The sequence below is a fragment of the Mobula birostris genome, chromosome 15 (assembly GCF_030028105.1).
Source record: "Mobula birostris isolate sMobBir1 chromosome 15, sMobBir1.hap1, whole genome shotgun sequence".
Lineage (NCBI taxonomy): Eukaryota > Metazoa > Chordata > Chondrichthyes > Myliobatiformes > Myliobatidae > Mobula > Mobula birostris.
This window is the reverse complement of record NC_092384.1, coordinates 23170838-23198365: the sequence shown is the minus strand read 5'-3', so window position 1 is coordinate 23198365 and position 27528 is coordinate 23170838. Positions and strand designations below refer to the sequence as shown.

Here is a 27528-nt window from a genome sequence, read left to right as displayed (position 1 = left end):
AAGGTTTAGATTATGGGTACACGGATTGGAAAGTTTTAGAAGGTTATGAATCAGATGCTTGCAAATGGAACTAGCTTGCATGGGACATCTTGATTGACATGGACTAAATGAGTAGAAGGGCCTGTTTCTTTGCTATGACTATGGAGAGGAATTTGGAGACTGTGACAGGATAGCATTTTTAATTGACATTGAGTTACACTTCTTTCAGGGGTAATCCACATCTGGCTTAACTTGTAGAAGAACAGTGAATGGCAGAGATTTGTATATTATAGTTGTTATTATACTGATTGCTGTAATAGCAGTTCAGTCCAGGACACCTTTGCAGTGAAAAATCTCAAATAAATAGCAACACACATCAAAGCTGCTGGTGAATGCAGCAGGCCAGGCAGCATCTCTAGGAAGAGGTACAGTCGACGTTTCAGGCAGAGACCTTTTGTCAGGACTAACTGAAGGAAGAGCTAGTAAGGGATTTGAAAGTGGGAGGGGGAAGGGGAGATCCAAAATGATAGAAGAAGACAGGAGGGGGAGGGATGGAGCCAAAAGCTGGACAGGTGATTGGCAAAAGGGATATGAGAGGATCATGGGACAGGAGGCCCAGGGAGAAGGAAAAGGAGAGCGGGGGAAAAACCCAGAGGATGGGCAAGGGGTATAGTCAGAGGGACAAAAAGCAGAGAGAGAGAAAGAATGTGTGTATATAAATAAATAACGGATGGGGTATGAGGGGGAGGTGGGGCATTAGCGGAAGTTAGAGAAGTCAATGTTCATGCCATCAGGTTGGAGGCTACCCAGACGGAATATAAGGTGTTGTTCCTCCAACCTGAGTGTGGCTTCATCTTTACAGTAGAGGAGGCCGTGGACAGACATATCAGAATGGGAATGGGATGTGGAATTAAAATGTGTGGCCACTGGGAGATCCTGCTTTCTCTGGCGGACAGAGTGCAGGTGTTCAGCAAAATGATCTCCCAGTCTGTGTTGGGTCTCGCCAATTTATAGAAGGCCACATCGGGAGCACCGGACGCAGTATATCACCCCAGCCGACTCACAGGTGAAGTGTCGCCTCACCTGGAAGGACTGTCTGGGGCCCTGAATGGTGGTAAGGAAGGAAGTGTAAGGGCATGTGTAGCACTTGTTTCGCTTACAAGGATAAGTGCCAGGAGGGAGATCAGTGGAGAGGGATGGGGGGGATGAATGGACAAGGGAGCGATCCCTGCGGAAAGCGGGGGGGGGGGAGGGAAAGATGTGCTTCGTGGTGGGATCCCGTTAGAGGTGGCGGAAGTTACAGAGAATAAATGGTGTCATCCTGGTTAATCACAAATGATAACCAGTACTCATTTAGACCCACAAACATATTTTCCATCCGTATGGTTTGTTCCCCTGTTGATCAGGGTCTGTCTTTAATGGAACATGCTTCACATATATTTATTTATTCATATTTAGTGTGTTAAGCTTGCTCCGAGTATAGCAGTTGGGCACTGCTCTTAACTTTGCTCCATCTTCTTTGATCAGTTGTGGGGGGTAAAAAATCCATCTTGATTTGTGGCCATTTATTCCTGGCATCAGACCCATGCTTGGAAATTTGATGCTATTGTTTATTTCTTCTTTTCAAAGGCTTTTGACCATATTCTGGCAGCTGTAGAAGACATTGTAGGTCACCATGGTTACCATTATTGGAGAGATAAGTGAGTAACAAGCTAACAGTCACATTTGCAATTATTTCTATTCAATCAGTGCAAGTAAGGAAGGTTGTCATAAATGGTCATTTATGGTAAAATATTCTTTTCTGTAGGTCTCGTAATTCCGTAATGAATGGGAACTGCATTGCCTTTGATTCTATATTTTCACTATAACATCATTGTTTTGCTGCTGTTGAATTTTGTTTGCAATTGCATGTTGCTTTGTAAATATATCTAATTATTAATTTCTATATCTAACTTATGCATCAAAATTATTCATGACTACCAGCGTCTTGCAACGGAATGTTTGTTGATTATGTGGCTAATGTCTTAAAATAAGCTATTTAAGAAACATAATTGTTTATTGAAGGGGACTGTCAATTCATTTTAGGTGAAAAAAATTGTTTGTTGAAAGTAATTGTCCTTATTTAAATAGAAGGAAAACATGCTTTATATAATTTTCATAATCTCTTGATTAATTTCATATTTAATATGCCAGAATGAAGAGGATATTTAACACTGAGCCTAATTCTGTATTCACTCAGATGATAGTGATCTATGGTTAAACTTAAAATTAGCAATCAGGTGCTTCAGCTGGAACCAACAGCAACAGCAAAAAGGTATTTCACTGCAGTCTGGCCTCACTCCGCTATTAACGTAAATCAGAGGGACAAACTTTGATTTAGCGAGGAATGGAGAAGAGCTTGCAGGAGGCTGCATGAGGGCTACAGTACACCTAAAGCCAAGATGTTGAAATAACAGAACTGGCATGCAGTCTAAAGATCTAAGTGATCACCTAATCAGCAAACAAGGTAAAATCTCTACTGCCCTTCCACCTCTGGTTTTGGATTGAATTGGACAATGATAGAGCTAATGGGGCTCTTTGAACAACCCAGATCTCAACAACAGTGAGTTCCTGTGTGTTGCCAAAATCAAGACTGAGACAAGTGATCAGAAATGGTAAATAATTGATCCATCTTGGCTTCCTTCTGCGATCCCCACTCTTACAGATACCAGTGTTCAGCCTATTTAATTAACTCCATATGATATTAGAAATCAGGGATGAGCAATGAGTACAGCAAGGGCTGAGCAAACTGAGCATACTGATACTTTTCCTTTACTGTGCTGGAATCTACTTAGCAATGTGGAAAAAGAAACCATGAAGAGAACCACTTAGATAAGTGCTGTCTAACTGATCTGCCCTGAATATTTCCTTCAGAAAACTGCTGGTAATTGTTGTCAGACAGCATTTGCTCACCAATGTTCTACTGACTAAACCTATTTTAGGGTTTTCCTGAACAAGTAGACCTCAGCACCTCATCACATCCTTGGCCCAATCAGTGATGAGTTGAGGATGCTTGTCCTTGATATCATAGCAACGTCTGGCCAAATGTGGCATTAAGAAACCCAGATGAACCGAAGTCAGTGGATATTTAGGGGAAACCACTCTAGTGTTTGGTGCCACAACTCACGTAAATGAAATCGATTGTGCTTGTTGGAGACCAACTTCCCAGCCCTGTGATATCATTGTAGGAGTTCCTAATAGTCAAGTCCATTTCTACCAATCCAAACCAGAACGCCAGCACACCAACAGCAAACAAGAACAACTCGGCTACTGCTTACACCTGATAGCCACCTCCATTCCTAATTTTCAATAAGCAATGGATAGCCATTGTCAAATTGTCTGGTAGATATAGATGGAGGAAGAAGTGGAAATTTACCCACTGTCTTGGTAATTCAGTAAGTAAGCTTCAACAATTCTGCGTAAACTGAGATACAACCTATCGAGATAACAGAGTGTTTATAGCCAAATTATGGGCAGTTGGTTGATAAATTATTAAAATCACATCCTTGAGCTTTAAGGTTGTGCTACGTGATATTATTATACGGCATGAGTTGCTTTTAAACATGAAATCGAACAAATCTGGAAATTACTGTGGGAAATACATTTGTTTTACATTCATCTATTTGTTTCAATGAATTGGCTAACAAAATACTTAACCAGTAAACATAATGATGAAATCAGCAAGGAACAAATGTGGACTGGTAGATTTTCCAGAGGTATAGAAAATAGAAAGGCGTGAGGGCAAATGCGGGCCTTTTTATAGACAGTAATGTGAGAATTTATAATGGGGAATAAGATAATGCCAGGTGAATTAAAGAACTGTTTTAAGTTGGTCTTCATGGAACTTATGACAAATACCCATGAATTATAGATTTAGTGAGATTGAGAAAGTGAAGAAAATAAGTGTTAGTAAAAAAAAGCAGAAGATAATTTGGTGAGGCTGAAAGCTGATAAATTCCAGGGACCTGAAGATCTACATCTCAGAGCTTTGAAAGAGCTGGCTATAGAGAGTATGAATTTCCATGTTATCTTCTTCCAAACCTCTATAGATTTTGGAATTGATCCTGTTGGCTTGAATGGTAGTAACAAATGTGACACTACTATTTAAGAAAGTAGGAGAAAACAAGGAACTACCTAAGTCATCATAATAGGACACTATAAAAAAGAATAAAGTTGAGTAATCAGGAAATTATGAAAGGAAAATCTTGTTTGAATTTGGTACTGAAGTTCCTTGAGGATGTGGCTAGTGGAATAAATAAGTTGGAGCCGTGGACATGGTGTATAAAACTTTTGGAAAGCTTTCAATTACATGATGCAGAAGAGACTGACTTACATTGTTAGAGCATAGAGTATTGGGATCAATATGCTGAAAAAATTGAGAACAGGTTGTTTACAGAAAGCAAAGAGTCAGAATAAACTGTTCTTTTTCAGGTTGACAAGCTGCAATTTATAAGAATATTGTGGGGGTGCTAATCGTTCACAGGCTACATCAACAGGGACCAGGTATATTTCCAAGGTTGCCAATGATGTGAGACTAGGTGGGAACGTAGGAAGTGAGGTGAATGTAAAGAGACTTTAGGAGGATATGGATAAGCCAAGTCATTGCACAGGAATGTGGCAGATGGAATATAATGTGGAAAAAATGTAACATTGTTCGCTTAGGTGCACAAAATACAAATGCAGAGTGTTTTGAATGGTGAGACTGCATAGTGTTGATCACTTAGGAGTTCTTACACGTAAGTCACTGAAAACAGCAGAAAGCCATAATGAAAACAAATGATATGTTAACCTTTATTAAAAGATGATCTTGGGTGTGGATTTAAAGATGTTGTACAATGTCTTAGTGAGACTGCACCTGGAACACTTGTACAGTTTTGGTCTCTACCTAAAGAAGGATGTAGAGGGAGTGTAGCAAAGATTCACTGGACTGATTACAGTGAAAGTTCTGTAGATGTTTGGCATGTGTGGAGAAACTATGGAGGCTATGTCATATGTATTCTTTTCCTCTCTCTCCTTTTTCTCCCTCTGTCCCTCTCACTATACCCCTTGCCCATCCTCTGGGTTCCCTCCCCCTTTCTTTCTCCCGAGGCCTCCTGTCCCATGATCCTCTCATATCCCTTTTGCCAATCACCCATCCAGCTCTTGGCTCCATCCCTCCCCCTCCTGTCTTCGCCTATCATTTTGGATCTCCCCCTCCCCCTCCCACTTTCAAATCTCTTACTAACTCTTCCTTCAGTTAGTCCTGACGAAGGGTCTCGGCCTGAAACGTCGACTGTACCTCTTCCTAGAGATGCTGCCTGGCCTGCTGCGTTCACCAGCAACTTTTATGTGTGAGGCCATGTCAGGATTCTGTAGCGCTTAGAGGAATGAGAGGAAGTTCCATTGAGAATTCTTACAGGATTCAGCTGATGAGGTGCAAGGAGGATTCTTTTTCCCCTGCCTTTAGTATCTCGCGTGAGGAGTTGTAAGTCTCAGAATAACAGGCTGGTCATTTCGGACAAAGGTTTTCTTTACACAATGAGTGATGAATATTTGGAATTATTAACCCAGGATGATGGAAGAGTTCATTCAAAACTGAGACTAATAATTTCTGAATAGCAAGAGGTTCAAGGGATAAGGAGATCAAACAGAAAAATAATATTATTGTAGAATACCTGAAGTATGATGGAACAGGCTCTAGGGACCACCTAACCTGCACACTTCTGATGCTGCTTCCTCTGTCCTAATGACGTATGAATTCAATAAGCCTTTGTTAATTCAAAAGCCAGAAGTAATTTATATATGCAAGTCCTAATGGAGAATAGCTCTATAAATAATTTGCACAGAATCTGAACTGTCTTTCACTGCTGTGTAATGTAAATGCATGGAGATCCATTTAGGTTGAATAAAGCTTAATACAATATTACACATTAAATCACAGCAGCAGTGGTATTATTTTCCATTGCAGGTTTATGACCTTCTTGGTCCCTATCAATTTTAATTTGGGTTTGTTTACCTCTATTTCAATACATTTGCCTTAATATTTTCCAGTGTTATCTGATTATATTAGGGGTTTATATTATATATGTCTTGCTAAGTACACAAATGAACAATGTCAATTTGTACAACAGAATTGGATACGTAACTGAATCACCTTGTATTGCGTGTGTGGCTGATGGGCTTCAGATGGAAGCCATTCAACATCCCCACTGCTAAATGCTCTTTTGTATGAAAAAGAGTAAAATGTGTTTATAAAAATGATTTGAAAATCAGGAATCAAGTTGATGGGGGTACTGCTATTTTAATTGCATTGAGGTGATCAATGTATTCGACCTGGAAACAGACTGCTAATCCTGATAAGACCACACCAACTATAAAACTGATGTGACTCAGACACTGCTGTAGATTGAACAACCACGTTTATTCACCAGACTTCCATTTTACTTCTCTATGTCCTGAAGTCATACGCACTCTGATGCTACAAATACTCACACAATACATTACATCCCCCTTCTCAAGATTTTTGTTCTCTTTTTGCAACACTGTGAATTACCAAAATAATGCCTCTAGGTATGCCCCTCTTACAGTGCAACAACCATGACATAAACTAAACAAATTCTTAACTTCTTGTACTGCATTCTGCATTGTATCTTACAATATTAACAGCAGTGCATTTTCTTTTACTAACATAGACTAATAAACCTTTTATTTCACACCTTGGAACTTATAACATGTGTGACTTTGCCTCAAATTGTGTGAGACTGTATGTATGTCTAGTCTCTGTATCTAGCTGGAAGTTTGACTTGTCTCCCAGACCGTGTGTGATACAACTGTGACTGTGCTTGTCCTTCATCAGCGTCAGTGTCTCGAGTAACCTCTGTGTCTTTGCAGTCTGCACCACTCTTGCTGTCGTTTGTTTCCATGTTTGTATCTGTGGAAATGTCCTGTGCATCTGTACGTGGAAACTCCCTCTCACCTGTCTTCAGCAGATGCTTCCTGTTCCTCCTGTAGACTCTTCCATCCGGCGTGTGAACTATGAAGGATCTTGGTTGCTGATGTTTGTTCACAACCACAGCTGGTTGCCAAGTGTCTCCTCTCTGTATTCTGTTATTTTCACCTGTATGCAGATCTGGCAACTGTCTTGTACGTCTGTCATAGTAGTCCTTTTTCTTTATTTGCTTGTACTTTTGCTTGTCATGAACTTGAGCATTACCTTCAGGAGTCAGTAGAGTTGTGGATGTTGGCAGTTTGGACTTCAGACGACGTCTCATCAACAGCTGCGCAGGAGAGAACCCCTCACCCTTAATCGGTGTGTTGCGGTATTCAAACAGAGCAATGTAAGGGTCACCGTTGCTGCTATGTGCCTTCTTGAGCATGTTCTTGACAGTTTGTACAGTTCTCTCTGCTTGTCCATTAGACTGAGCGTGCCCTGGACTAACATGTTGAAATTCCCAGCTTTCTGAGAACCCTCTGAAATCACCACTGGCATATTGTGGCCATTGTCACTAACGACAATATCTGGAATACCATGTCTTGCGAATGTCGACATCATTGCGGTAATAACACCTCAACTGGACGTGTCACTTAACTTGGTGATCTCTAGATATTTTGAATAGTAGTCCCCACAAAGCAGATATTCTGCACCATTGCAGTTAAAGAGATCTGTGCCAATCTTCTCCCATGGTCTTCCTGGTAGTGGGTGGGGAAGCAGAGGATCTCTTGGATTGCTGTTTTTGTTTTCATTACAGACAGCACACTGACACACAATGTCTTCTATCTGAGTTGACATGCCTGGCCAATAGAGAATGTCCCTTGCTCTTTCTTTACATTTCACTATCCCCAAGTGTGACTCATGAATTCTGTTGAGCATTTCCTGTCTCATTTGGCTTGGTACGATGAGTTTTGCCGTTTTGAACATTAGTCCTGATGCACAGCTGATTTCCTCTTTAAATGTCCAGTATTTCTGCATTTCCTTTGGAACGTCTTTTCTTTCTGTTGGCCACCCATTCATTGTAATGTCTCTTAGCATTTGCATTTCAGGATCATCTGCAGTTGCTTTCCTGAACATGTTCAACTTCTTCTCAGAGATGGGTAGCTGAGGTGTAACCCAGTTGACCTCCAGCTCTCTTCCTAGCAACTCTTCCTTTTGCTCTTTGAGGTAAGCACGGCTCAAAGCATCAGTGTATACAGTTCTTTTCCTGGCGTATAGGTGACTGTGAGAGTGTACCTCTGTAGCCTGAGAAGCATCCTTTGCAGCCTTATAGGAGCTTGGTGGAGTGGCTTTTTGAAGATGTTCTCAAGTGGTTTGTGATCACTCTCAACCTGGATTTCTTTGCCATATACATATTGGTGGAACTTCTTACACCCATAAACTATGGCGAGTAATTCCTTCTCGATTTGAGCATATCAGCGTTGACAGACCATAAGTGCTCGTGATCCATACGCCACAGGCCTCCCATCCTGCAGTAATAACAGCTCCTATTCCCTCCGAACTGGCATCCACAGACATCGTCACCGGTTTATTGGCATCATAGAACTTGAGTGCTGGTGCATTGGTAACCAACTGCTTCAATGTGTCAAAACTTTTCTTCTGTTCGTCTTCCCAATGTCATTCAGTGTTGCTCTCCAGTAGCTTTCGGAGTGGAGCGCTGACCTCTGATAAGTTGGGAATGAATTTGGCAAGATACTGTATCATGCCCATGAACCTCAATAGTTCTTGCTTGTCTCTGGGTGGTGGTAGCTGTACCACAGCTCTGACCTTTTCATCATCTGGTTTTAGCCCATCAGCACTGAGCACATGACCTATGTATTTGATCTCTGTAATTCTGATCTTACATTTACTTTTGTTCAGTTTTAGGTTGTACTCACGTGCTCTCTCCAGGAGCTTCCTCAGTCTCTGATCATGTTTTTCAATTGTGTCACCCCATATCAGCAAATCATCAGTGATGTTGACCACCCCGTCCAGGCCTTCAATCATTTGTGCCACGGATCTCTGGAATACCTCTGATGCAGAAGAAATCCCAAAGGGTAGATGTAGGAAACGATATCTCCCTATGGGCGTGCTGAAAGTACATAATTGGAACTTTCTTCATCCAGCTTGATCTGCCAGAAACCTTGATTTGTGTCTAACACTGAAAAGTATTTTGCATTAGGCATGTGGGAGACAACCTCTTCAACCGTGAGCAGTGGATAGTGCTCTCTTTTGATGGCTTGGTTGAGGTCTTGTGGATCCATGCAAATCCTCGTCTTTTCTTCCGTGACCACTGTCACCATACTGTTCACCCATTCGGTCGGTTCTATTTGTCTTGTTATGACTCCCATCTGTTCCATTCTGTGTAGCTCCTCCACTACTTGATCCCTGAGAGCTACTGGAATCTTTCTTGGGGCATGCACGACTGGTGCAATAGTTGGATCAATCTGGATATGGTGTTTCCCTGGTAAACATCCTAATCCAGAAAACAACTCATCAAAGTCTTTGAGAATGTCATTTTCTTTTTCAACACCATAGATTCGCTTCAGCAGGCCTAGCTTTGTGCATGTCGCTTTGCCCAGTATTGCCGGAACACGTTGCTGTACTATTTCAAACTTGATCTTGTATTGTTGACCTTTGTACACACAGGTGTGTGCTTTTTTTGCCCAGTGGCGCCACCTTGTGGCCGAAATATGCAAAAAGTTTGCAGGTGGATTTTCTCAGTCTTTCTCTGATATCCAGTGAGTTGAATGTTTCTGCTAACATTACATTGCACTTTGCCCCAGTGTCAAGGTTAAGTGTCACATTCCCCCTGTTTATTATCAGATCTTGAGTCCAATCATCTTCATCCTCCATCTCTGCATTGTTAATATTCTTGATGCATACCTCCTGTTCCTCTTCAACTGTGCCGATGAACATGTCACTGTTGCCCTCACTCTGTTCCACAGCATGCATTTTCCTTGCGTGCTCCTTCGACTTGCACATCTTTGTAAAGTGATTTCTTTTCTGGCATAACTTGCATGTCTGACCAAAGGCTGGACATTTTCTGTATCCATGTTTATAACCACATCTGTTGCAGTTAACTTCCTTCTGATCATCCTGTGGAGCTGGCTTTGTCCTACTCTTGTTAGTTTTCACAGTTTTTACTTTGTGCACTTCAATCTCTTCATTGAGCACTTTAACCTGCCTTGACGTGATCTTGTTGGCACGGCAAACGTCAATCGCCTTTTCTAATGTAAGATCCACCTCTCTCGATAGCCTGCCTCTCACTTGATCATCCCGTATGCCGCATACAATCCTGTCACGTATTAAAGAGTCATGCAGTTTTCCGAACTCACAGTCTTTTGCCTTGCTCTTCAAATCTGTTACGTAGGCGTCTATGGTCTCCGTTGGTCCTTGAGCCCTCGTGAAAAACCGGTGTCAGATGTACGGCAGGTTTTTTCTTGGTTCGCAGTAAGCTTGAAAATTTTTCTTCAACACTTCAATTTTATCTTGCTCATCATCTTGGAAGGCAAACGTGTTGCAAACCTTTATTGCCTCTTCCCTCGCCAAGTGCGAAAACGTAGCACATTGCACTTTCTCCATCTTTTCAGCTACGCCGGTAGCGGTGCCAAACAGCTCAAATTTCTGGATCCATATTTTCCAGTTCTTGTAGGCTTAAACTTAACGGTGGCTGTAACTGTGACATCTTTCACGTGTCTTCTCTTCCGTTTTTTTTCCTGCGATTTCTTCTGACGCCACGTAATATTGATGTGACTCCGACACCGCTGAGAATTGAACAACCAAGTTTATTCACCAGACTTCCATTTTACTTCTCTACGTCTGGACGCCATACGCGCTCTAACGCTACAAATACTCACACAATACATTACGCCAACCATCAGACACACATTTATGCTTAACCTGCACACTTCCTATTTTCTCCCTTCAATCCCTCCAGGATTCTGTCAATCACCAACACACTAAGAACAATCTGCATATCTTTGGGATAAAGAAAGAGAGTCATAGAGAGGTACAGCACTAGATGAGCTTACGGCCTGTTTAGTCCATTTAAAAGAATTTAAACCTCCTGCACTGGGACCATAGCCCTTCATACCCCTACTAGCCATGTACCTATCCAAACTTCTCCTAAACAGTGAAATTTAGCTTGCATGCACCACTTGTGCTGGAAGCTTATTCCATACTCTCTCGGCCCTCTGAGAGAAGCTTCCTCTCCTGTTCCATTTAAACTTTTCACATCTCACCCTTAACCCATGACTTCGGTAGTCCTACCCAATCTCATGGAAAAAGTTGCTTGCATTTACCCTGTCTATACCCCTCATAATTTTGTATACTGCTGTCAAATCTCCTCTCAAACCTCTCTGTTCCAAGGAATTCAGTCCTCACCTATTCAATCTTTCTTTGTCACTGAGGTTCTCCAGACCCAGCAGCTTCCTTGTAAGTTTTCTCTGTACTCTGTCAACCCTATTTACATCCGCTGAAGGGTTTCGGCCTGAAATATCAGACTGCCCTCTTTTTAATAGATGCTGCCTGGCCTGCTGAGTTCCTCCAGCATTTTGTGTGTGTTGCTTGGATTTCCAGCATCTGCCAGTTTTCTCTTGTCTGTGATTACATCTTTCCAGTAGGTAGGTGACCAAAACTGTACGCAATACTCCAAATTAGGCCTCACCAATGTCTTACACAACTTCAACATAACATCCCATCTCTTATGGGATATGGGACAAAATGGAGAAAATCTGTGTATTCACAGGGCGAATGTGCAAAATACACACAGGCAGCACCAGGTATCTGAATTAACCCTACGTCTCTGGAGCCGTGAGGCAGCGGTTGCAACAGCTCAGCCGCAGAGCTACCCCAAAGCTGCTGTGTCACCGTGGATTAATGTATTTCTTGCCACACTGTGCAGGTTCTCATTACTTTAAATTCCATGCTGTTATCATTTCAGAGCATCTATCATGTGACCAGCTGTGAGTGCCATTTTTTTTTAAATGTCACAACAGTACCTCTACTTTCTTAGAAGTTTGCACAGATTTGGCATGTCATCTAAAACTTTGACAGACTTCTGTAGATGCACAGTGGAGAGTATCCTGACTGGTTACACCACAGCCTTGTATGGTAACAGCATGCCCACAAATGAAAAAGCCGACAAAAAGTAGTGGATACAGCCCAGTCCATCACAGGCAAAGTCCTCCCAACCAGTGAGTACGTCTACAAGGCGTGCTGCCACAAGGAAGAAGTATCCATCATCGAGGACCCCCACTATCCAGGCCATGCTTTCTACTGCCATCAGGAATTAGATTCGATTAGATTAGATTCAACTTTATTGTCATTGTGCCGACTACAGATACAAAGCCAATGAAATGCATTTAGCATCTGACCAGAAATGCAAAGAATAGTGTTAATTACAAAATAACTTCGAATAAAAAAAGTGCTACAGCACACAAATATAAAAGTATTGAGACAGTACAGTATAGATGCAATACTGCTTAGCGTTGTGATGAGAGGTTCAGCAGTGTCACAGCCTCAGGGAAGAAACTCTTCCTGTACCTGCTGGTGTGGGAGCGGAGGCTCCTGTAGAGCCTACCGGATGGGAGGAGAGTAAAAAGTCCATGGTTAGGGTGAGATGCATCCCTGATAATGCTTTTCGCCCTGCCCAGGCAGCGCTTATGGTAGATGTTCTCAATGGTGGGCAATTGGGTGCCGATAATCCGCTGGGCAGTTTTCACCACACGCTGGAGTGCTTTGCGGTCCGATATGGAACAATTGCCATACCTCACTGAGATGCAGTTGGTACAGGAGCCTTGGGTCCCACACACCATGTTCAGGAACAGTTATTTATTACCCTTCAACCATCAGGCTCTTGAACTACGTGGATAACTTCACTCACCTCAGCAGTGTACAATCTATGGACTCACTTCCAAGGTCTCTACAACGCATGGGCTCAGTATTATTCATTTATCTATCTACCTATTTATTGCTTTTTGTATTTGTATAGGTTGTCTTTTACACATTGATTGTCAGTCTTTGTAGTTTTTCATCGATTCAATTATATTTCTTTGTTCTACTGTGAAAGCCTGCAAAATAAAGAATCTCAGATTAGTATAGTGTGACATATCCATATGTTGGTTATCAATTTGAGCTTTGCTTTCAGACTGAGCACCAGTCCACGACTTTTATTCACCACCTTTTACAGAATGGTTGATGCATTCATACCTTGTACTCTCTATCGTGCTTTATAGTTCTAATTTCTGACATTTCCTTGTCTCAATTTCCTAATTTAAATGTTAAATAATTTGGGATTTGCTCAAGGTTGTTAGGGAGCAGAAAAGCTGTCTGTTTCTGATTTCCTAGTGCAGGCTCTTCAGAAGAAAGTAAATGCATCACTTCATGAGCTGGAATTTCTACCTGATAATTAATCTGATTTCCTAATACATAACCTCTTACAAGCATCTATCTAATGTTATAAAAATACGCATGTGCCTATGCTAAGTCGGCTGCAGGTTATGGCTAAATGGGTATGCAATCTTTGAACAGTAGATGGCGCCAAAAACCTTCCCAAAATCATTTGTTTGTCTTGCTGATGAAGACTTAACCCATCATAAGTGGACATTGTAAATTTTATACTGAGGTTGAACTCAGATTGGAAAAGCCATTAAAACTTTGCTCAAGCTCCTCTAGCCATAAAATTCCTCAGTATTTGTATTTTGCTTTATCTTAGTTTTTATATTAACTTATTAACTTGCATTTGATAATTGTAAATACAGCCGGCTCTCCGTATCTGTGGGGGATTGGTTCCGGGACCCCCCCAGCACCGGATACCAAAATTCACGGATGCTCGTCCCTTATATAAAAGCCTAAGAGAGCTCGTCAGGGTGATACGAAAAGCGAAAATAGCATTCAGCGTTTGCTTTGCAGTGAGCCGTTATAGAGGCAGCGTGCACCCCGCGCAGCGAGAATGCTTTATCTCCATTTATTTTGTGCATCCGTTAGCAAGATGTGTGCTAAGGTATCAGAGAAGCCTAAGAGAGCTCGTAAGGGTGTTACACTTAGCATAAAGCTGGACGTAATTAAGTGTTTCGATCGTGGTGGATGAAATAAAGACATTGTGCTTGCACTGAACTTGCCTGCGTCCACCATTCGTACAAATTTACAGGCAGAGAGAAAGAATCTTGAAAGCTGCCGATGTTACTATTGGTTCTGCTAGTAGCATATCGTTCCTGCTTTTACTATATGTTAGTGTTATTTTAAGTTTTATGTGTTATTTGGTATGATTTGGTAGGTTATTTTTTGGGTTCAGCTTACGAAAGGTTTCATAGGAATGCGTTACTTTCAGATAGCGGGGATACTTGTAGAGTATTTTTGATCCGCGGATGTGGAACCCGCGGATACGGAGGGCCGACTGTATAGAAAAAATGCATTTTCGTGCCTTTTGTCTTGTCGTAGCATTACTGCCTAATTTCTTTCCAGTTACTAAACAAGTGTGATCCTATAGATTTAAGTGGGTTTGGGCTTGTGTAAAGTATTTAGTAAGGGAAGAAATATAAGCTTCAGATTTCTTTCAGCCTGGCATTTGATGCATTAGTAAAATACAATCAGCGGCCACTTTATCAGATACAGGAGTGTACTGTACCTAATAAAGTGACCACAGGAGTGGAACCTGGTGTGATCTTTCTGCTGTAGTCCGTCCACTTTTAAGGTTCAGCGTGTTGTGCGTTCACAGATGCTCTTCCGTACGGCACTGTTGTAGCAGGTGGTTATTTGAGTTACTGTCACCTTCCTGTCAGCTTGAACCAGCCTGGCCATTCTCCTCTCACCTCTCTCATTAACAAAGCGTTTTCACCCATTGAACTGCCACTCACAGGATGGGTTTTGTTCTTCGTTCTATTCTCTGTAAACTCTCGTGACTGTTTTATGTGAAGGTCCCGGGAGATCAGCAATTTTTGAGTTACTCTAGCCACCCCTTTTGGCACCAACAATCATTCCACGGTCAAAGTCACACAGATCACATTTCTTTCCCCATTCTGATTTTTGGTCTGAACAACAACTGAACTTCTTGACCATGTCTGACTGCTTTCATGTATTGAGTTGCTACCACATGATTCTTTCTTTCCAAATCTTTTTATTGTTATATTATACAGGAAAAATAACATGAGTACATTGAAGTAACAACACTTACAATGCCTCAAAAAAACATTATCTTACAGATTTAAGATCTTTAAGCTACCACATGATTCACTGATGATATATTTGCATTAACAAACAGGTGTACCTAATGAAGTAGCCATTGAGTATATGTCCACAGTGCGGACTACATGGAATATAAATAATCTTAATAATATCTGTGTTTGAATTATCTATGGGTATTCTGTTCCCTTGGTGTGGGACTTTAAATTATTAGTGGCTTTTTAATGAACAAAGACTTATTCAATATGTGTGTCATAAGATCAAAGCCTTAGTGTACACAAGTTCACTTTTAATCTTTAAACCAGAAAACCACATCAAGTAGTTTATTCAACAATATTTCTTACCTCATATCTGATGTCATTTATCTATTCTATTTAATTCCCTTGATGTTCCAAGGCTGTTAGATATCTCCCTATTATTTGAAAATCTGTTGTTCATCTCAGTGTTCTGGTTATGTGCACTGTTACACAACTCACTGCCCCACATATTTGCCACATCTAAGGGCTGGAAATGAATCAAGTGGAGCTGACCTGGAACAGGTATGTTCGTTGTGGTGGTGAATTTTACTTCCATTTGCTGACCGGTGACAGTAATCGCCACCTGAAGAGGTGTTTCCTTGCTGACTAATGATTGAATACAACATCTGACCACTATGTACAGCAAGGGCTTCACAGTACTGAAGTCCTTCCCTGCAGACTTAGCTGGGCCTTTAGCCAACCTCTTCTGGCAATATTACATGTGCCAAACCATGTGGAACTCTGGCCAGGAACGTCCTTTCTAGATAAAGCAGGTCAAATCTAGTTCCACTAAAAACTGTCCACTCAGTCTATTTTTGATCATCAACAAAATGTTGGTGTTTCACTGGCGGCCCCGGAGGGCCTCCCACTTATTCTACACCACTCATGTCTCTTCACAATGTCAGACAAGAGTCGAGCTCAACGGGTCGCACCTAATCTTCAGTAACCAGACCACTGAAACACAGTGAATTGTGCCAGAGCCACCTCCAACCTCATCGTAGTCTTAGTCCAAACAGGAACCAAAGATCTAAATTCTAGTTTTTTTAAGTTAGATTTGACTGATCTTGATTAAAAGGAATGGTTTGATTGAATGTGGCGTCAAGCCACTGTGGTAAGACTGAAATCAATGGGCATCCAGAAGAAACAAGTCACACTGTGTACAGAGAAGAATAGTTGTGTTTGTTGCATGTCAATTATCACAGCTCTAAGGCATCGCTGCAGGGGTTCCTCAGGAAAGTTTCTTGAACCAGCACCTTTATTAGTGACCTAATTCTATCACATGGTCGGAAGTGGGGATGATGGCTGGTCCCCAGCTAGTGTTCATTTCCATTTGCAACTCATCAACAAATTCAGCAAGATACAGACAACATTCAAGCATGGGTTGAGAAGAGGTAAGTAACATTAGGCACAGGCCCTTTGGCCCACAATGTTGTGCTGAACTAACTAAGCTAATGAATGACACCTAATCTCTTCTGACTGCAAACGGTCCATATCCCTCCATTCACCACCACGCCTGGCATGACAATTCAGGCACCCACCACTTCTTTTTTTAAAAAAAGAAACTTGTCTGGCATACTTTCTTTGAAGTTCCCCTCTCTCACTTTAATGCATGCCTGCAAGAATAAGACATTTTTGATCCTGAGGAAAGGATGCTGGTTACTAATTTGCCTATCAATATTTTCATTCAAGTCATTTATATTTTGCACAAATAGCAGAGGTTCCAGTATGTATCCATGCGTAGCACCACTAGTCATGAACCTCCAGCCAGAATAAGACATCTCGACTCCTACCCTCTGTCTTTTGCGGGCAAGCTGACTCTGAATTCAAATGGCCAAATGACCTTGGATGCAGTGAATCTACAGTTCAAGCATGTGAGGCAAATGTAAATTAATATGGCGGGAAAGTCAAAGGTGAGCCTTCTAAATCCAATTACTTTACCATTTCCTGATTGAGAAGTAATTCTGAAAATATTCCCTCTTGTTTAGAGAGCAAGGCTAGGATTGCTTCAGAAGGAGATACAGTAGATCCCAGTTAATCAGGCAGCCACTTATTTAGGACAACTTTTCAGGAGCAAAAACAACTCGAAAAGAGCTAGGATTTTCTTTGTTTCTTTGGGACACTTGCCACTTAGTTGGGACAGGAGACTGTTGCACTGATGCCAATCATTTTCTAAATGGTGTTAGTCGTGTGCACATCGTGTGGTCTTTAGACAATGCACTGTGCTTAGAGTGAACAGTTTTTAAATAGTGTCGTTTGCGTGTGTTTGTGTTCAAAATGCAGTGATTTGTGTCACTGATAGTTGGCAAGAAATAAGCAGTAAGACAACTGGGAACTATTTTGCTCGCTGGGTTTTCAAGCATTCAGGCTTGGAGATGCCAGACGTGGCTGGAAGTGAAAATGAAGCTATTTCACTATTTCAAGTTAGGAACTACAAAGAACTTGAAGGTATCGACAATCATCTTTCATGTTACAATGAAAATAAAGGTTCAATGGATGCAATTGTTAAAAGCATTGTTTGAAGGCAGTCCATTATATGTACTGGATGTCTGCGCTGTTTATGTTCACTTATAATCAATCGAAAGAATATGCCTGCATGCGCTGGATAAATTCCTAAATCTATGACTATTAGGAGTGAATAGTTTTATAGTACTGTAGTAGATTTGGCAGTTCTAATATGTTCTATATTTCTATTCCCCACTGGGAATGTGTGTCAATGTGAGGGGGGGGGCGGGGAATTCAAGGCAATTCAGAAGTTAGTTTGGACCCACTTTGCAACAGGAAAGCATGTCAAGTGTGTGGTAGACCTCATAACAGTAGATGCTCTCATCCAGAGCTCTGCTGTTCTTTATCAGCCTTCCCTCCAAGTCAGGTCAATGCAGGAAGCATCAGGAACAAAGGTGATGAACTGAGAGCTTGGATACATACATGGAATTATGATATAGTGGCCATTACAGAGACTTGGCTGGCACCAGGGCAGGAATGGATTCTCAATATTCCTGGATTTCAGTGCTTTAAAAGGGATAGAGAGGGGGGAGAAAGGGGAGGACAGGTGGCATTACTGGTCAGGGATACTATTACAGCTACAGAAAGGGTGGGTAATGTAGCGGGATCCTCTTTTGAGCCAGTATGGGTGGAAGTCAGGAACAGGAAGGGAGCAGTTACTCTGTTGGGAGTATTCTGTAGGCCCCCTGGTAGCAGCAGAGATACAGAGGAGTAGATTTGGAGGCAGAATTTGGAAAGGTGCAAAAATAACAGGGTTGTTATCATGGGTAACTTTAACTTCCCTAATATTATGTAACCATATAACCATATATAACCATATAACAATTACAGCACTGAAACAGGCCATCTCGGCCCTTCCAGTCCGTGCCGAACTCTTACCCTATACTCGTCCCACCGACCTGCACTAGACCCATAACCCTCCATTCCTTTCCTGTCCATATAGCTGTCCAAGTTAACTTTAAGTGACAACATCGAACCTGCCTCAACCACTTCTGCTGGAAGCTCGTTCCACACAGCTACCACTCTCTGAGTAAAGAAGTTCCCCCTCATGTTACCCCTAACCTTTTGCCCTTTAACTCTCAACTGATTGGCACCTGATTAGTTCCAAGGGTTTGGATGGGGCAGAGTTTGTTAAGTGTGTCCAGGATGGATTCCTGTCACAGTATGTGCACAGGCCAACTAGGGGGAATGCCATACTAGATCTCGTATTTGGTAACGAACCAGGTCAGGTCACAGATCTCTCAGTGGGTGACCATCTGGGGAACAGTGATCACCACTCCCTGGCCTTCAGCGTTACCATGGAAAAGGATAGAATCAGAGAGGACTGGAAAATTTTTAATTGGGGAAGGGCAAATTATGAGGCTATAAGGCTAGAACTTGAGGGAGTGAACTGGGATGATGTTTTTGCAGGGAAATGTACTATGGACATGTGGTCGATGTTTAGGGATCTCTTGCAGGATGTTAGGGATAAATTTATCCCGGTGAGGAAGACAAAGAATGGTAGGGTGAAGGAACCATGGGTGACAAGTGAGGTGGAAAATCTAGTCAGGTGGAAGAAGGCCGCATACATGAGGTTTAGGAAGCAAGGATCAGATGGATCTATTGAGGAATATAGGGAAGCAAGAAAGGAACTTAAGAAGGGGCTGAGAAGAGCAAGAAGGGGGCATGAGAAGGCCTTGGCGAGTAGGGTAAAGGAAAACCCCCAAGGCATTCTTCAATTATGTGAAGAACAAAAGGATGACAGGAGTGAAGGTAGGACGGATTAGAGATAAAGGTGGGAAGGTGTGCCTGGAGGCAGTGGAAGTGAGCAAGATCCTCAGTGATCACTTCTCTTTGGTATTCACCAATGAGAGGGAACTTGATGACGGCAAGGACAATATGAGTGAGGTTGATGTTCTGGAGCATGTTGATATTAAGGCAGAGGAGGTGTCAGAGTTATTAAAATACATTAGGATGGATAAGTCCCCGGGGCCTGACAGAAAATTCCCTAGGCTGCTCCATGAGGCGAGGGAAGAGATTGCTGAGCCTCTGGCTAGGAACTTTATGTCCTCGTTGTCTATGGGAATGGTACCGGAGGATTGGAGGGAGGCGAATGTTGTCCCCTTGTTCAAAAAAGATAGTAGGGATAGTCCGCGTAATTATAGATCAGTGAGCCTTACGTCTGTGGTGGGAAAGCTGTTGGAAAAGGTTCTTAGAGATAGGATCTATGGGCATTTAGAGAATCATGGTCTGATCAGGAACAGTCAGCATGGCTTTGTGAAGGGCAGATCGTGTCTAACAAGCCTGATAGAGTTCTTTGAGGAGGTGACCAGGCCTATAGATGAGGGTAGTGCAGTGGATGTGATCTATATGGATTTTAGTAAGGCATTCGGAAAGGTTCCACACGGTAGGCTTATTCAGAAAATCAGAAGGCATGGGATCCAGGGAAGTTTGGTCAGGTGGATTCAGAATTGGCTTGCCTGCAGAAGGCAGAGGGTGGTGGTGGAGGGAGTACATTCAGATTGGAGGATTGTCACTAGTGGTGTCCCACAAAGATCAGTTCTCGGACCTCTACTTTTTGTGATTTTTATGAACGACCTGGATGTGGGGGTAGAAGGGTGGGTTGGCAAGTTTGCAGACAACACAAAGGTTGGTGGTGTTGTAGATAGTATAGAGGATTGTCAAAGATGGCAGACAGACATCGATAGGATGCAGAAGTGGGCTGAGAAGTGGCAGATGGAGTTCAACCCGGAGAAGTGTGACGTGGTACACTTTGAAAGGACAAACTCCAAGGCAGAGTACAAAGTAAATGGCAAGATACTTGGTAGTGTGGAGGAGCAGAGGGATCTGGGGGTATATGTCCACAGATCCCTGAAAGTTGACTCACTGGTAGATAGGGTAGTTAAGAAAGCTTATGGGGTGTTAGCTTTCATAAGTCGAGGGATAGAGTTTAAGAGTCGCGATGTAATGATGCAGCTCTGTAAAACTCTGGTTAGGCCACACTTGGAGTATTGTGTCCAGTTCTGGTCACCTCACTATAGGAAGGATGTGGATGCATTGGAAAGGGTACAGAGGAGATTTACCAGGATGCTGCCTAGTTTAGAAAGTATGCATTATGATCAGAGATTAAGGGAGCTAGGGCTTTACTCTTTGGAGAGAAAGAGGATGAGAGGAGACATGATAGAGGTGAACAAGATAATAAGAGGAATAGATAGAGTGGATAGCCAGCGCCTCTTCCCCAGGCCACCACTGCTCAATACAAGAGGACATGGCTTTAAGGTAAGGGGTGGGAAGTTCAAGGGGGATATTAGAGGAAGGTTTTTTACTCAGAGAGTGGTTGGTGCATGGAATGCACTGCCTGAGTCAGTGGTGGAGGGAGATACACTAGTGAAATTTAAGAGACTACTAGACAGGTATATGGAGGAATTTAAGGTGGGGGCTTATATGGGAGGCAGGGTTTGAGGGTCGGCACAACAATGTGAGCCAAAGGGCCTGTAATGTGTTGTACTGTTCTATGTTCTATGATCAGTATCACAAAACAAGCAGACATCATTCCAGTTGCTACTCTTATTTGGGTGACCACTGTATTAATTATTCTTGCAGATGGGAACAGTTTGACAAGAAGTACTTGAGACAGATGTTGATGCGGAAGTCGGCCTACAGGATCAAGGATGATATTTGGGACGTTTACCACAAGTTGAATATACGCGATGCTATCAGCTTTGCTGACCAGGTACTCTTTGTTTTAGAAAAGTGTATTAATGGCCCTGGTAATTACAGGCTCTACCTCTGCTGGAAATCATTTGGCAAATTAGCCATAGGGCACTCTGAGGTGAAGGTGGAGTATCAAGTCAAGCAAACAATGATGTGGAATTTATGATACAGAAGTAAACCATTTGGCTCGAATGGTGTACGTTGTTTTTGTGCTCAGCGAGAACTTTTTGTACACCCTTCTGTTTATTTGTAATGTGCTCATCTCAGCTGCCCATCAATGTGTTGACCCCAATCACTCCATGTCATAAGGAATTCCACATCCTGTTCATTCTCTGTGTAAGAATGCAGAGCAGAAGTTTGCAAAATACCTAAGCTGCTTATTGCACCAGGCAGACGATCCAGGTGAGTGGCTACTCTGTAAGCAGGTGGTCTTCATAATGTAATATTGCTGTCTACTGTATTGTGTTAGGGACCCAGCCACATGGGGCAAGTTCTATCAACTGCTGTTTTTTCTCTCCGTACTGGCTGGTCTTCTGGTTTACTTATTTGATCCATATGAGGGTATTGTGAGTGACATACATGCCACATGAGAGATAGGCTATGACAATCTCTGGTGGGAACGTCTCATCACTGAACCTTAAGGGACATCATCAAATACTCCAGCATCATCATTTTAAAAGGTACCACTGATTAAAACCTAAACTGGATCGGTCACGTAAATATCATGACTACAAAATGATGGTGAGAACAATATGAGTGAGGTTGATGTTCTGGAGCATGTTAATATTAAGGGAGAGGAGGTGTTGGAGTTGTTAAAATACATTAGGACGGATAAGTCCTCGGGGCCTGACGGAATATTCCCCAGGCTGTTCCACGAGGCGAGGGAAGAGATTGCTGAGCCTCTGGCTAGGATCTTTATGTCCTCGTTGTCCACAGGAATGGTACCGGAGGATTGGAGGGAGGTGAATGTTGTCCCCTTGTTCAAAAAAGGTAGTAGGGATAGTCTGGGTAATTATAGACCAGTGAGCCTTACGTCTGTGGTGGGAAACTGTTGGAAAAGATTCTTAGAGATAGGATCTATGGGCATTTAGAGAATCATGGTCTGATCAGGGACAGTCAGCATGGCTTTGTGAAGGGCAGATCGTGTCTAACAAACCTGATAGAGTTCTTTGAGGAGGTGACCAGGCATATAGATGAGGGTAGCGCAGTGGATGTGATCTATATGGATTTTAGTAAGGCATTTGACAAAGTTCCACACGGTAGGCTTATTCAGAAAGTCAGAAGGCATGGGATCCAGAGAAGTTTGGTCAGGTGGATTCAGAATTGGCTTGCCTGCAGAAGGCAGAGGGTGGTGGTGGAGGCAGTACATTCAGATTGGAGGATTGTGACTGGTGGTGTCCCACAAAGATCTGTTCTGGGACCTCTACTTTCTGTGATTTTTATGAACAACCTGGATGTGGGGGTAGAAGGGTGGGTTGGCAAGTTTGCAGATGACACAAAGGTTGGTGGTGTTGTAGATAGTGTAGAGGATTGTTGAAGGTTGCAGAGAGACATTGATAGGATGCAGAAGTGGGCTGAGAAGTGGCGGATGGAGTTCAACCCGGAGAAGCGTGAGGTGGTACACCTCGGAAGGACAAACTCCAAGGCAGAGTACAAAGTAAAGGCAGGGTACTTGGTAGTGTGGAGGAACAGAGGGATCTGAGGGTACATGTTCACAGATCCCTTGAAGTTGCCTCACAGGTAGATAGGGTAGTTAAGAAAGTTTATGGGGTGTTAGCTTTCATAAATCGAGGGATAGAGTTTAAGAGTCGCGATGTAATGATGCAGCTCTATAAAACTCTTGTTAGGCCACACTTGGAGTACTGTGTCCAGTTCTGGTCGCCTCACCATAGGAAGGATGTGGAAGCATTGGAGAGGGTACAGAGGAGATTTATCAAGATGCTGCCTGATTTAGAGAGTATGCATTATGATCAGAGATTAAGGGAGCTAGGGCTTTACTCTTTGGAGAGAAGGAGGATGAGAGGAGACATGATAGAGGTGAACAAGATAATAAGAGGAATAGATAGAGTGGATAGCCAGCGCCTCTTCCCCAGGCCACCACTGCTCAATACAAGAGGACATGGCTTTAAGGTAAGGGGTGGGAAGTTCAAGGGGGATATTAGAGGAAGGTTTTTTTACTCAGAGAGTGGTTGGTGAGTGGAATGCACTGCCTGAGTCAGAGGTGGAGGCAGATACACTAGTGAAGTTTAAGAGACTACTAGACAGGTGTATGGAGGAATTTAATGTGGGGTGTTATATAGGAACAACACATATCAAAGTTGCCGGTGAACACAGCAGGCCAGGCAGCATCTCTAGGAAGAGGTACAGTCGACGTTTCAGGCCGAGACCCTTCGTCGTGAGTCCTGACGAAGGGTCTCGGCCTGAAACGTCGACTGTACCTCTTCCTAGAGATGCTGCCTGGCCTGCTGCATTCACCAGCAAATTTGATGTGTGTTGCTTGAATTTCCAGCATCTGCAGAATTCCTGTTGTTTGTGTTATATGGGAGGCAGGGTTTGAGGGTCAGCACAACATTGTGGCCCGAAGGGCCTGTAATGTGCTGTACTGTTCTATAATTCTATAATAAAAGCTGTTTGAAGGATACATGTCCTCTGGCAGGTTATTCACTTCCTGACCCCCAAAGCCTTTCCAATATTTACGAGACCCAAGTGCAGTGTGTAATGAAATGCTCTCCATTTATTTGGATGAGTGCAGTTGCAACAACACTAAAAAAAAACTGAATAACATCCAGCCAAAACAGCATGCTTGATTGGGACCCCATCCAGGAAGGGAATCGCACTTCCACTGACCACAGCTTCCTACATCACTGCAGTGTATATCATTCACAAGTTATAGCTGTAACCAGCAGGGTGTTTCCCCAGACAATTAAAGCTGTTCAGAGTTAAGGAGTGAGTTTTGTCAGTCATGGCTTGGACTCTAGAGGGAGACATTCTCAAGAAAGTCCGACCACCATCTACCAGATTTTGCTCATTCTCCTGTCATCAGTCAGGCATTTCAAACAAAGATGATCTTTGATGTAGTAAGGGGGTGGGTTTGGTCAAATTTTCCAGCAATTCATTATTTGCTGCAGGCTAAGAAAGCAATAAGCAGGCAATAATGCTTCTTACACAGTGTTATAATAACCTATGTGAAGAGATGGGTTGAAATCTCGGAAAACGCACATGTAACTATTAAGGCATAACCTACAAAGTGAAATGCAATTTCCATGCAAGAGTGATCCAAAAGTGGAGTTTTAACTGGGTGACCTTAATATATTCAAAACTATAACTTGCTGTCCAATGGCTTGTGGCTCAGATGAACTGAGGGAAACATCTAGAGTTGACATGCATTTGTAGTGTCAGTTACAAAGTAAATTGTATCTATGATGCTCATCAAATATATTCCCTTTGGTGGGGTAATGAAGACGATACCAAGAGTTGGTCTTATTCATAGTTAATTAGGTCTATTTCAAGCCCATGCAAATTGGATATCTCCTGCAGTTGTTGCTCAACGGCCATGTCACTGCAAAGGACGGGCTGAGAACATGATCAACATGATATTATGAATTATTACATATTCAAACTGACCTTGGTTTCCTTGTACACTGAGAGGCAGCATGTAGGAATATCCAGCAATTTTGAGAGCAAATGTTATGGTCACCTCAATCACAAGATGACTTGGATACAGAAGGAATAAAGAAGTCTTGTGCGGGTCTTTGGTAAGGCTGCAGCTGGAGTATTTTAAAATGTTTTCGTTTCTTTATCTACCACGAACTAGAACCAGGTTTATTGTCACAGATGTAGGTCATGAAATTTGTTGTTTTGTGGCAGTTGTACAGTGCAGGCTTTACAAATTACGTTCAGTTACAACAAGATAAGTAGTGTGAAAGAGGAAGAGAAAAGTAGTGTCAATGGACAGTTCAGAAATCTGACGGCAGAGGGGAAAAGCTGTACGCAGATGTTGATTGTGTGTCTTCAGGCTCCCGTACTCCTCTTGATGGTAGTAAAAAGAAAAGGCCATGTCCCAGATGGTGATGGCCCTTAATGCTGGGTGCTGCTGTCTTGAGGCACCACGTTTAGAAGCTGTCCTTGATGGTGGAGAGACTTGTGCCTGCGATGGAGCCGCTTACAATTCTGTGTATTGGCGCCTCCATACAAGACGGTGATGCTACAAGTCAGAGCGCCCTTCACGGTACATCTGTACAAAAGTCTTGGTGACATACGAAACCTCCTCAAGCTCCGAATGAAGTAAAGCTGGCAGCGTGCTTTCACTGTGACGGACCCAGGATCAAGAAGCTGCTCACCCTTTCTACCGCTGACCCCTCAGTGAGGATTGGTGTGTGCTTTCCTGACTTCTTCTTCCGGAGTCTACAATCAATTCTTTGGTCTTTGTCATGTTGAGCCCAATTTTATTGCAACATACTAGATAAAGGAATTATATCGAAGATTGTTTAGAAGGATTTCAGAGATGGTGGGCTTACTATGAAAATGGGTTGAATAAATTAGGTCTGCATTCTCTAGACGAATGAAAGATCTTTTAGAAAATTATATAAGTCTTCGAATCGGAATCAGATTTATTATCACTGACTTGTGTTGTGAAACAATTCCTGTAGGTTTCAATAAGAAAAATATAAAATGAATAGTGAGGAAGAGAAGAAAATGGTAAGGTGCTATTCATGGACCGTTCAGAAATCAGATAGCAGAGGGAAGAAGGGATCGACTGACTGGATGCAGGAAGGATATTTCTGAGTTGAGGAGTCACAATCTCAAAATAAGGGATAGGCTCTCCAGGACTGAGATGAGCAGAAATTTTTTAATGCAGTGTCTTAAATTTTTGGAATTTTGTGCTCTGGTTAGTTGTGGAAGCTCAGTTGCTGAGTTAAATTTTTAAAAAATGAATACATTTCTAAATATTGAATCAGCGGTTAGAAGAATAGTGCAGGAAAATGGCAGGCACTGAGGTTAAGATCTTGATGAATGGCAGATCAGGCTTGACCCCTGCTCCTATTTGTTATGTCCTTGTATGATATTGTTGGGACAGTTGTTCTCATACGTGGACTCTGCATTTCATCTTTGGTGTCCCTGTACCACACAGCCATAAGGCAGGAGCGCAATTAGGCCATTCCGTCCGTTGAGTTTGCTCTGCCATTCCTCCTTGGCTGATTTTTTTTTTAAAAGCACTCTCAACCCCATTCTTGTACCTTCTCCCTGTAACCTTTGACACCCTTACTAAGCAAGAACCTGTCAACCTCCGCTTTAAATATACCCAATGATTTGGCCTCCACAGCGTCTATGGCAATGAACGCCAAAGATTCACTACCTTGTGGTCTGAAGGGATGTCCTTGTATTATGAAGCTGTGCTGTCTGGTCCTAGACTCCCTCCCTATAGGAAACATCCTCTCTATCTATGCTTTCAATATTTGATAGGTTACAATGAAATCTTCCCTCATGCCCAATGACAGCTACATCCTGTGAATTTATTTCTGGGTCAGAATATTCAACGTCATGTTATACTACGACGTTTGAGCTGGCAGTCCTTGCAGCCTTTGGGGTAAGGTTCCCTGTTAGTGCAGATCTGAAATAACATTTCTTCCTTATAACACTGGCACACCTCAAGGATGCATGCTTAGCCCACTGCTCTACGCTGTCTACACCGTGTGGCTAGGCACAGCTCAAGCACCATCTATAAACTTGCTGATGATACAACTATTGTCAGAAGTTCAGCTGGTGATGAGGAGATGTCTAGGAGTGAGATAGATCAGCTGGTTGAGTCGTGTTACAGCAACAAACTTGCACTCGGCGTCAATAAGACCAAGGAATTGATTGTGGACTTGTGAAAGAGAAAGTTGGGGGAACACACACCAGTCCTCAGAGGGATCAGCAGTGGAAAAGGTGAGCAGTTTTAAGTTGCTGGATGTCAAAATCTCTGAAGAGCTACCCTGGGTCCAATCTGGGTGCATGTCGATGGAAGTAGGCAGTTTAAGTGGTTTGACACAGACTAGATGGGCAGAAGGGCCTGTTTCTGTGCTGTACTTTTCAATGACTCTATGACTCCAATTACAAAGAAGGCACAGCTGTGACCGCTCATCATTAGGAGTTTGTGGAAACTTGGTATGAGGAAATTTGACT

The 27528-nt window shown here is 42.5% G+C and overlaps 1 protein-coding gene across 1 annotated transcript in view; it reads left to right on the top strand.

Annotated features, from left to right (window-relative positions):
* The window catches only part of slc9a5 (solute carrier family 9 member A5), a 181203-nt gene that overhangs the window by 99619 nt on the left and 54056 nt on the right, over positions 1 to 27528 (top strand). Inside the window, exons 9-10 of the mRNA XM_072279421.1 lie at positions 1609 to 1679; positions 21253 to 21382. Of these exons, the coding sequence (XP_072135522.1) occupies positions 1609 to 1679; positions 21253 to 21382 (201 nt within the window). The remainder of the gene's footprint in view (positions 1 to 1608; positions 1680 to 21252; positions 21383 to 27528) is intronic.